Consider the following 10,973-nt stretch of genomic DNA (forward strand, 5'->3'; position numbering starts at 1 on the left):
TGGTCAAAAATCCAGCCTTGTAGAAGAGTTTCAAAAGCTGGAGTGAGTTCATAATTGCCACTAGGAGTTAAGAAGTGTTTGATGAATTTCCAAGATTGAAAAGAACCTAGTAAGAGCTAGCAGAGCGTTTCCTGGAGGTGCACAAAACTGATACTTTCACAGACATACAGCTGCCTATTAAATTCCAAAAGCCTGTTAAAGAAGAGACACTGAAGTCCATTCCATGTTGGTTTGGCAACCCGTGAAAGGCCTAATATTCCCATGATTTTGGGTTTCATTTTTTTACATCATCTTTCATTCTTACTTCTCTTCCTGGGCCAGGAGGAGGGGCACTAGTCTACCCAAGATTTCTAGGAATATGTCCCAGCACCACAGCTTCTCTAATGCAGGCAGTGTTTCTACTGCACTACTACTGACTCAGTGTGATGGGTTAGAAAACGTCAGGTCAGTCTGAGGTGTACATATTCCTGAGTCCCAGGTGACTTGTTGCCCATTGTTCAGCTGTTTCCCAAGACTTTTGAAGACCCTCACATCAACTAGTGAGCCCCTGGCCTTACCCTAGAGCAGGATAAGCTTTAGGATGTTTCAGATTATCAGCCAGGTGTGAGCAGTTGTGAGCACCCGAACCACTGTTTGGTCTCCCTGAACCACTATCAAGGCCTCCCAAGGAGAACTTTTCCTGCACTGAAATGCAGGTCTCAGCAGTAAAAGACACAAGTGAGTCAGTTCCTGAAGCACTAGGTTGATTTTACTTGGGTGCTGTGGTCATAAGGATTTACTTTAAGGGCTCATCATTTCACAAGGCAATTTCAGCCTCAGAGTGGGGAGCTGCCTCCAGATACCTTGTTCAGCCCATGTTCTCCTTCCCTCTCTACTCCAGCTGCCTCTGTCACTCTCTGTCTGCCCCAGGAGACTGTGGCAGGGCTGGATGCCAAAGTAGAGTCCCCGTTCATGTCTACTCCCAGTGAATGTGAGGTCCCAGTGCCTGCAATCCTTCCTTTCTGAGCAGGGCTGATGCTGTTAGCCTGGTCCTGTATTATAACTGACCTTAAACCCAGTGAGGGTGGGAGGCTGAGTCTGTTGAGGTGAGCGTAAAACTTCATGCTAGTGTTTTCTTCAGTCTGTCACAGCAGAAACTCTTCACTGTAGGCACATCTGAGATGCAAGCCCAAGGCCCAGGCACAGCCCAGAGTCCTGGGCTTGTATTTCAGTCTTTCAGCTTTCGAGAAAGGCTTTTAACAAAATGTTTGCATGACTTACATAAATGACTTGCATGGAGGAGGCTCCAATTCCCTCTTGTTTGTAGGTCTCACTTTGCTCAGAACTGAACTGTAGGTCACTCTATTTTTCAGTTACTTTGTGGGCATGTGTGGAGATGGAGCAAATGACTGCGGGGTAAGTGAAAATTCTTTACAACATATTTATTTAAAAAATGAAAAATTAATGGAATGTCAGCAGAATAACCCAGACTATGCATGTGTTGGAGATGGGAGTGCTCTGATTATTCACAGAGCAGCTGTACTAGCACCAGGAATAATTCAGGCCTGATCCCAGTGTGTTCCTTACCGTACAAGATCTCTCCTAGGCAGAGATTGTTGTAGTTTGGGGTGTCAAGGACTGATTCTTTTTCTGTGCAAAAATCTCCAGAGGATTATCCAAAGCCTCCACTGGGGTTTCTGTCAACATCTTTGGTGTCTGGGGGTGGATGAGATGAAGGTGAGGAGGAGTTTCTGTGCAGAACAGCTGTAGCCCTACAAAGGTATTCATAAGTGCATATTTTGGAAGTGCAAGAAAGTTGGGGTTTTTTTCCTAAAAGGAAAAGGGTTCTGTAGGGACCCATAACTCACAGGCAGGTTCAGTTTACTCTATGACTTCACACATCCTTGTGGCAGTGAAGCACTCACTTGCCCTAACAGGAAGTCCCAAGGATTCTCCTGGGGGCAGCAAGCAGTGAACCTAGACTGTGCACATAAGGTATGACTGCAAAGAAGTGCTGACAGAGGAGACAGAGCCAAGCCTGTCTTCTGCAGCTGGTAGCAGACGGTTTTGGGGACTGAGGAAAATGGACTTTCCCATGCTGTCATCCCCATTCTTCTGGACCTGATCTCTCAACCACATCCGACTAGAGGAACCTTTCAGGTGGAGCACACTGTGGGACTGAAGAGGGACTGCTGTTCACAGAACACGTCCTGTAATAAGGGGTCGCTTTTTGGCTGACATGCCAGTTGCTGTGTCTTCCTCGTTTGTGAGTGCTGAAGGAGAATGTGACTTTCAGGCTTTGAAAGTGGCGCATGCAGGGATATCACTGTCAGAGCAGGAGGCGTCTGTGGCTTCACCTTTCACATCCCGAACCCCCAGCATAGCATGTGTGCCAGAGCTAATCCGGTAAGCAAGGATTTTTACTTTCTATTTCATAAAAGGGACAGCTCCCACTCCTCTCAAATATTAATATGTGGGTGTTCCCACCAAGCCAGAATGTACATATCTAGAGAAACATAAATGTCTTCGACCTTGAAATTGCCATTTGCCTAGTTCCCATCCAAAATTCCTTTAAGATGTAGTAATTCCCTCAAAAATACAGGAAGAGGGCATCTCCAGCTAAGCTTTACGTCAGTAGCAGTATTTTAAATGCAAAAGAAATAGCAAAATGAACAATGCTCCATAAAGCTGGATCAAATGTCCACAAATCAATCTGTACGCTACCATTAGGCCCTTCCTCTGATACCCTATGCAGGCAAAATGTTATCACGCTTTATGCCAGGCTCCTGATTTTGCTTACTGGGGCAGATGGCAGACCAGGGAGGTTGTGTTACCCTGCACTATCTTTCCTGCACTATCAATGCAAGCAGGAAAACTTGTTGGGGTTAATCTTAGTCTTGGGAACACAGATAACTGGAATCAAGTCCTTTTGCTCACAGCAAGATTTCTGCAAGTGAAGATTTTACTTTCATTCAGGATAGATATTATTTATTTCACCTTCCAGCAAGATACAAGAAGAATATCTTCTCTGCTTGTGACACATGCCTTGTTTTTCAACAGCATTTTGAGAGGACTGGCAACAGGAGCAGACCCATCACCTAATTGCTGTCCTTCATTCATATTTTCTTGCAGGGAAGGCCGTGCTGCCCTCGTCACTTCCTTCTGCATGTTCAAGTACATGGCACTGTACAGTACTATTCAGTACCTTGGTGTCCTCCTGCTGTACTGGGTATGTGTTGGCTAGATATATGTGTTGGCTAGAACTGGATGAGCTGCTACTTGTAGGAGAAACATGGCATAAAAGCCACAATAAAACCAGGATATGGAGCTTTTTCTTTATCTGAGCTGCAAATTTCTGTGGCATGATCATATGGTCGTCCTGAAAACTGGGAAGGTTCTTCCCATTAACTTTAGCTAGTGGGCTCAAGATACAAGCTGGGCAAAAAGAAGGCTGAGTTACTGAACAGTATCTTGGATGAGGCACATGTCTGTGAAAAGGGAGAATCTGGCATAAGCATATGCTGTTGCAATTTTTTCAGCATTTAAAGCATGAATTAACTCGACAGGAAGCAAAATGCCCTGGAGTTCCTTTAACCACTTTTGCATGGCTTCTTCCCAAATATAGAGGAGGTCTTTGCGTTCAGAAATCATCCAGCATCGAGAAAGCACTCTCTTCAGATAGCCTTCTTTTATTGCATTGAGTAAACTGGAAGTGTTGTCAGTCTGAACAATGTACAAAATGAGAGTATTCACTGCAGGCCCAATGATGATGAAGGTATTGGCAGGGTGATGATTGTGTGGTCCCCTTATCTGCTGAGTAGCATTTCAAAACAAACAGCAGATCATTAGCTCCATGAAAATAATATGGCTTTCTGGAGATGATATAAACAAGCCTACGGCAAATGTCTGTTTTATTTTTTTTCTTTGTGTTCCTCTTTTCAGCAACTAAACTCCTTTGGGAATTACCAGTTTTTGTTCCAAGATCTGGCTATTACCACTGTAATTGGTGTGACAAGTAAGCCCTTAGTCATCCTATGTATTAATGAGAGAATTATCTCAAATATTTTGCACCTCCTTGGAAATGGATAATTCTGAGTACAGAAAGGAAGAAAAGAGAGGCTACAGAGAGTACAGGATGTTTAGAGAAGTAGGAGATGTCTTGTTTGAGAAAAGCTCTGAAATAGGATGGATAATAGTGGTGCATTTGCTGAGCACATGGGTTGTTGATAACTGGGTTGTTATCCCCAGAAAGAGTAAAAACAGACCTAATGCAGTGAAAAGTCTATTCAGGCTTTCCCCTGTTGATTTAGGAAGGCAGATTAAGGAGATACTAAAAGATTCATTCCCACATGAAAAAGAGGGGGGATCAACTGTTTGGAGTTCAGTTCATATTTGAAGCTGTGTAGGCAGGAGACACAAGGGGAAAGAGAGATGAAAATGGAGAAGAAGGAAATGACAGATGTCAGACACTACAGAGCAGAAAGCTGTAAGCCAAGAATAAGAGGGGAAATCAATGCTGGAGGAGAAAGATGAGGTTGTTGAGACAGACTAAATGCAGGGAGAGGTTTAGAAGCAGCAGTGGCAAGGGCAGGGGCATGGAAAGCATGTAGCGAAAAGATCTCTCTGTCTTCCATCCCTGCTGGAACACAGACAACTGGAAAAGGCCTTGATTAAATCAAGCCTAAAAGGATCAGCCACAATACCAGGTGCCAAAAGCTACCTTGCTGCAAGTAGCCTGTCTGGAACCCTGCATCAAGGCTTTTTGTACAGCTCTTTTACTCAAAGTCTGGATAACTTTGTCAAACCTAAGAACAGAGGAAAAACTGTTGGGCCAGCTAATGCAGTCCTCTGCCAGCTCAAGTAACTGGGCACTAGGTGCTTAGTCCAAGTGGATGCGCAGAACATGGGAAACACAAAATTCCAAGCCCTAGTTGACAAGGGACAGAAAAAGAACAAGAAATCTTGAGCGTATCTTTATATCCTTGGGGCTGACAGTAGCCAAATAAAATAAAAATCCAACGTTTTATTTTCCAAAAATGCCTCTTGATAGTCAGATGCCTTTAATTAACCTCTTCTGTAGCCAATAAGATTTTGTAAGAAAACAACTCTGTATTTTGTACTTGATATAGTGTTTTTATGTATTATAAATACTGTTATAGACTGCAAAAATGCTGGCCATTAGTAACAGTCAGTAATATACAGCAACACTGCTTTCATTTTGGACACACTAGTAAACGTCTGTTCATGTTTCAGTGAGTTTCACAGGCGCCTATCCGAAGCTGGTTCCCTACAGGCCTCCTAGCCAACTCATCTCACCTCCCTTGCTGCTCTCTGTTGTGCTTAACATCCTCCTTAGCCTCAGCATGCAGATTTTCGGGTTTATGGTGGTCCAGGAGCAGCCTTGGTATTCCAAGACTGATATCCACAGGTAGGTCCCCTTCTTGGAACTTTGGGTGACACAGGGCAGACCTAGTGGGACAGGTCTGCATGATACTGTTGTTCAACTTAACTACAAGCCTGATTAGCAGCTGCAGGCAGACCTTGTGCTTCCCCACTGGTTAATATGTGCAAACACATTAACCAGTGTTGCTCTCCAGCAAGTCTACTGTGCAGCACAGTGCATGCAGTGAGAAAGCTTCTGCTGAGCACAAAGAGGAGAATTTGATTGCAGGGCAGACCAGGATATCCAATTAGGTTTGAGCTCAGGCTCCGCCAAGTTCAGCAAGCTCAGTCCAGTGGGTAGGGTTGAGGACATTGCCAGTAACCTACATCCTTATGACAGCAGGAGCAAATCATGGCTGTGAGTGAGGATTCCTGACAGTGGTAGTGGAAGCTAGGGTAAATAACCAAGGTAGTGATCATTCGCTGATCAGTGTCACATTCTTTTTCAGTGCCTGCCTCTCAATGAACAACCACACAGAGAATTCTTCCTCTATTTCCAGCCTGGGGCTCAATGGGATGAGAGATGGAGCCCACGGGCAAATAGACAATGGCTACAAGAGCTATGAAAACACCACAGTGTGGCTGCTAAGTACTATCAACTGCCTCATCGTAGCACTAGTGTTTTCCAAGGGAAAGCCTTTCAGGCAACCCATCTACACAAACTGTAAGTATGGGAAGAAAGAGAGGGATCTGTGAGTAAGTCAGCTCAGCAGGTTAATTCGCCAGGGGAAAAATAAAACTTGACCAAAGTGATGTCAGCGAAAAAAGCAGGAGCCCAGTATTAGATTTCTAAATGACTAAAGGCCACCTTTTCTGAAGCTTTAGTGCCAGTAGCATCCTGTGACCAGCAGCCTTCTGTGCTGAGCACACTCTTTGTGCTTCCGTACTGCTAAAGACATGGCCCTGGCATTTGGATCTCTGAAACAGACAAACGGAGTTTGGTAAAAACTTTTGAGTAGCAAGAAGGTGGCGATGGCTGGAAGAAGCATGATTTACTTAAGGCAGTCTGAATCTCAAGAAGAGCCAGTATTAGGTGGTCTCACTTTGCTTTTTTAGAATAACTCTGGAAGAGCCTCATGCCTGTCTCCCAAAGTGTGCTAGTTGAGCAGTTCACATTTAGAGCATTCTTCTGTGCCCATCTCAGAAGAAAACATACAATGAAATCTCTGCATTTGCAGAGGCCCCGTTTCCTATTCCAGAACCAGAGACATTTAGCAACGTCTATGACCAGCAGCCTCTTTAAAGAGGAAACATCAAAGAAGGCAATAACTTGAAGGGGCTGTAGTGATGGCTAGTAGGTCTATTCTGCCTCTGAAAGAATGTCATGTGAAGGGAGGATTAGCACATGTGATTGTGATAGTTCTGGAAGTTGCAGTGAGGCATAAGAGAGTTGTGCTTTTTCTGTGTGGGACAAATCCTGCAGCTGTCTCTCAGGCAAAGTTCTGTTCAGTTTGGTGGTATTTTGGGTATTTTTTTTTCCTTTCTGAAGGTTTAAATTAATGCTGCAGAGTTCATGGCTTTGCTGTTTTGGTAGAGCAATAGTGAGGAGGGGACATTCCTCACAGATGGCAGAAGAGTGGGTCATCAGTCTCCCAGAACCAGGCAAAACCAGAGTGAGTGACTGGATGCTGAAGTTTTGTGCATCCCAAATGAAGAGAAAATTAATTCACTGATCAATGGAACATTTGCCTGTGCATGGAGAGGGCACTAGATTCTCCATTACTTAGACTCTTTAGATCCTGATCGAGAGGAAAGTCTTGATATCACTGAAATTGAGGGCAGAGTTCCAAATCATACCAACAAGAGCAGGACTACATCCTGGACATTTTTCTGAATGACAGGAGACACTGAGCTCAGAGTGAGACTTGCTGGAAGGCTCTAAGGCTTCTCAGATTTGAGAGGTCAGATTGAATATTTAAAATATTTGTTTAGCATTTTAAATCTGTGGCTACAAGGCTTGTCCCAGCCTCACATTTATCTACTTGACTGAGTAAAGCTGGGGTTTTGCTCAGATTTTTTTTTTGACTGTTTGACCCAGGAAACAACTTCAATCTTCTGCAGTAAAGGCAACCAACTGAGATTGCTCATAAACCTGTGTTTTTATTTACTTGTTCTTGTCCCTTCAGACATGTTCATCCTGGTGCTCACAGGGCAGCTGGGCATTTGCCTCTTCTTGGTGTTTGCTGATATTGATGATCTCTACTCAAAGATGGATGTGAGTATTGTTCCAAGGTGGATTTTCTTCCTACTGCCAGTCCCATTATAAGTGCACTGGGATTGTTTTTAACAAAAGGCACAGACCTTTTTGGGGGATACATGGCACCTCTAAAGACAAATCAGATTTAAAGAGATAGATTTATGTGATGGGATTGAAGAACCTTCTGGACATATGTGCATTCTGACACTTGGACAGCTACAGTAGGTTTGGTTGTTTCAGTACATTGTCCATGCAACAGAAGATGATATCACTAAGCTTACCATGCTTGGTGTGTTGGTAGCTTGATAGTTGTGAAGCCAGGAGAAGAAAGGGGCTAGGCCCTGCAAGCTTAAACTAAAGCACCATGCGCTTCTGTTCCTCAGACTGTGCTACTCTGCACAGATCCCCTTGCAAAGAAGGTCTGCCAGTACTCACAGCAGCTCTCAGTCCCCAATATTTTCAGCCTCCCTGTTTAAATTTCAGACAGCCCACAGTTTCCTAAAGCAGCATTTGGGTTTAGAACAGCTGTAGAGCAATATTAATGGAGCTGTCATGGCAATCGAGGAGCTATCTTGATCCTTGATTAATGAATACCAATAGGGCTTGGTTTATTTAGTCTGGCAGAATATAATCTGGGAGTTGCCTTGTGCAAATCCATCCTAGGGAAAATGCAAGGGAAGGATAAGATCTACACCAGCCATAGGATGGGGTTGTCAGTGAACCTGGAAATTAGTATGCCGAGGCTGGGAGATGATAGCCTCCTCCACCATGACGCTCTCACAGCCTTGTAAGTAGGCTGCAACAAAAGCAACACACAACTATTTTTTCAGTACACTTGTAATCAGTACGATGGAGTGTGGTGGCTTTGAATAACATGTACTGAACATGATGCTGCTTCCAGTTGTTTGTGTGACAGTAAGCAAATGGATTTAGAAACAAATCATTAAAATGGAGACATAGAGAAGGAGAATGGACCTCCATTTTGAATGCTAAGCAGCCTGCCTAAAGCTGCCTCACGGTGTAGCTTTTTTCCAGAGCAGTGGCTCAGTGGTCAGACCCAGTTAAAGAATCTGCCACAAGATGACACTTGAAATCAAGTCTTAGTCCTGTTGTGGACTGGGGTGAAACAGGACATTGTCAGCACTGCACCTGTGAGGGGCTAAAATGCCTTTGGGGAGAACTGCGAGACTCCCAGTCCGTCTGGAGTGAATACACTGGCTTTGCTGAGAAGAGAAAAGGAGAGGGTGGCAATAAGAAACTGCAACAGCCTAGTCCTGGAGACATTGCTCATCCAAATTTTGGATCTGAGTTGCATCTGCAGAATAAGCTGAGCTACAGCCAGAAAACCAGTGCTGCCAGCTGTGAGAAGCTGGAGTTGGGTTTGGAACTGAAATGCTGAGACTTCAAACTATTTCTTTTATTAGAAAGGGACATGGTTTAGTGGTGGAGTGCCAGGCTAATGGTTGGACTTCATGATCTTAAGGGTCTTTTTCATGCTAAATGATTCTATGATTCTCTTACACAAGTTCCCATCAGTGTCTAGTGCACACACATGTTGTTGAACAGCTTCTCCTGCTCTTTTCCCAGCTCGTTTGCACCCCTACCACATGGCGGATCTCCATGGTGATAATGCTTGCAGTCACACTTGCTGTGTCCTTCCTTGTGGAGGTGAGCGCGCTTCATTGAATGTACCTGTCAGCACTAACTGAAGACACAAAAGGGGCAGGTGTCACTCTTTCTCCCTCCTCCTCAGCCCCGCTTGGGAATATGTAGTAAAACAAGTGCCATTGCTGCTACCTTGCCCTTACTCTCTTCCGTCAAAGCCCCCACTTTTCTTTCCTATGGTGAGTGGGATATATTTGGCCCTGCACCAGGCTAGAGAAATATGGACAGTCTTTGGTGTTTTCTACTCAGATCCTGAAGACTGTCAGGAGGACCTCGTCCCAGTTTTCTGCCTGAGAGCTCTTATGGTGGCGATGGTATAAGATGTGGTCAGTAAAAGGCTGTTTAAGAGATGTGGATGATCAGGACAATGAGGGAGATCTGGGTCTCCACTACTTGCCCCTTGTGTGTCCTGTGGATAAAGAGGGAAAACTGCTGTTGAGGTCCTCCAGAATCTTCCTTTTGATCTTGCTTTTACAGGAAGCTGTCATCGAGAACAGACCCTTATGGCTGCTTCTGAAAAAGACCTTCCGGTACCACTCAAAGAGCCATTACAAGAGGCTGCAGCGAGTGTTAGAGAAGGACTCAGCCTGGCCACCTCTGAATGAAACCTTCATCTCAGATTCTGTGGCAGTGTCAGTAGAGGAAAATACAGAAGGCCATAGCAATCCAACATTTGACAGCAATGAGGGTGCACTGTGAAGGAAACTGCAGAGGACACATATCCAGGACTGTTGCAGTTGACTGTAGAAGGACTATCCCAGAGACATAAGAAAAGAGAAAGGACTGACCCGTCACTGCTCCTCCCCCATTCTGACTAACCTGCTCTGACTTGTTTTTAAATTAGCTAGAAGCTAATTTAAACCAGCCAGAAAAGCTGGTTGCAGTAACATAAAACCAGAACAGTGTTTCTCTTGTCCCCATGCCCATGGCTGCCAGCTGTAAATGGAACAGCTTGCTGAATATTGGGAAACTATGTGTGACTGAAACACCCCATGGCTGCATCTCTCCCCTGAACTGCATTATGCAGTCCATAGAGGTCCGTAAAGGATCTCCTCCAGATGAAGAGTAGCTAATTCAGATACCAGCACTCCTCTGGGAGACCCCTTTCAGAAAACAAGTAGAACTTACTCCTGATAGAGGCTGATGAACATAGGCAGGTCCTGGGACTCCTATAGCTCCTGGGGTTTCAGGTACTGCTAGTTGTTGTCTGGTGTTTTGGGGGATTTTTTCCCTTCCAGCAATACTTGTCTTTCTGGAGCTGGAAGAAGCTGCAAATAGAAAGCCTTCCAGAAAGATCCACTCCCAGCACCATTATGCTCTTCCCATGATGGGAGCAACCCACAGAGAGCTCTATTGCTTGCTCACTGCTACGAGGCAACTTGTTTGCCCTCTTCTCAGTTTTAAACATGTGGTACTTGCGTTTTCTGGGTGAAAAACCTATTGACCTGCAAAGAAGAATGATTTCACAGTTTAACAATTGTTTTTTGAGGGAGGTATTTCTATGGGATATCCATTTTTAAAAAAGTAGAATGAAGCACACAATAATTTCAAATTATGTTCTCATCCTTTAGGTCTACAAGGATATGCTGTCTCTCGTATGTGAGCTTGCTTTGCTAGAGTGGATGCTGCATGGCTGGGCTACCACCTGGCTTTAGCTCTTGCTTTACCAGTGCCAAAAGAAGTGGACATT

The 10,973-nt window shown here is 44.5% G+C and overlaps 1 protein-coding gene across 1 annotated transcript in view; it reads left to right on the plus strand.

The window, feature by feature from the left end:
- The window catches only part of ATP13A4 (ATPase type 13A4), a 41,485-nt gene extending 31,503 nt beyond the window's left edge, over positions 1 to 9,982 (plus strand). The window contains exons 22-31 of the mRNA XM_010143163.1: positions 1 to 42; positions 1,353 to 1,395; positions 2,276 to 2,385; positions 3,112 to 3,208; positions 3,922 to 3,994; positions 5,233 to 5,407; positions 5,871 to 6,085; positions 7,548 to 7,636; positions 9,206 to 9,286; positions 9,761 to 9,982. The exon at positions 1 to 42 is cut by the window's left edge and continues 12 nt beyond it. Of these exons, the coding sequence (XP_010141465.1) occupies positions 1 to 42; positions 1,353 to 1,395; positions 2,276 to 2,385; positions 3,112 to 3,208; positions 3,922 to 3,994; positions 5,233 to 5,407; positions 5,871 to 6,085; positions 7,548 to 7,636; positions 9,206 to 9,286; positions 9,761 to 9,982 (1,147 nt within the window). The remainder of the gene's footprint in view (positions 43 to 1,352; positions 1,396 to 2,275; positions 2,386 to 3,111; positions 3,209 to 3,921; positions 3,995 to 5,232; positions 5,408 to 5,870; positions 6,086 to 7,547; positions 7,637 to 9,205; positions 9,287 to 9,760) is intronic.
- The last annotated feature ends 991 nt before the right edge of the window (positions 9,983 to 10,973 follow it).

Source organism: Buceros rhinoceros, unplaced genomic scaffold, assembly GCF_000710305.1.
Source record: "Buceros rhinoceros silvestris isolate BGI_N320 unplaced genomic scaffold, ASM71030v1 scaffold5299, whole genome shotgun sequence".
Lineage (NCBI taxonomy): Eukaryota > Metazoa > Chordata > Aves > Bucerotiformes > Bucerotidae > Buceros > Buceros rhinoceros.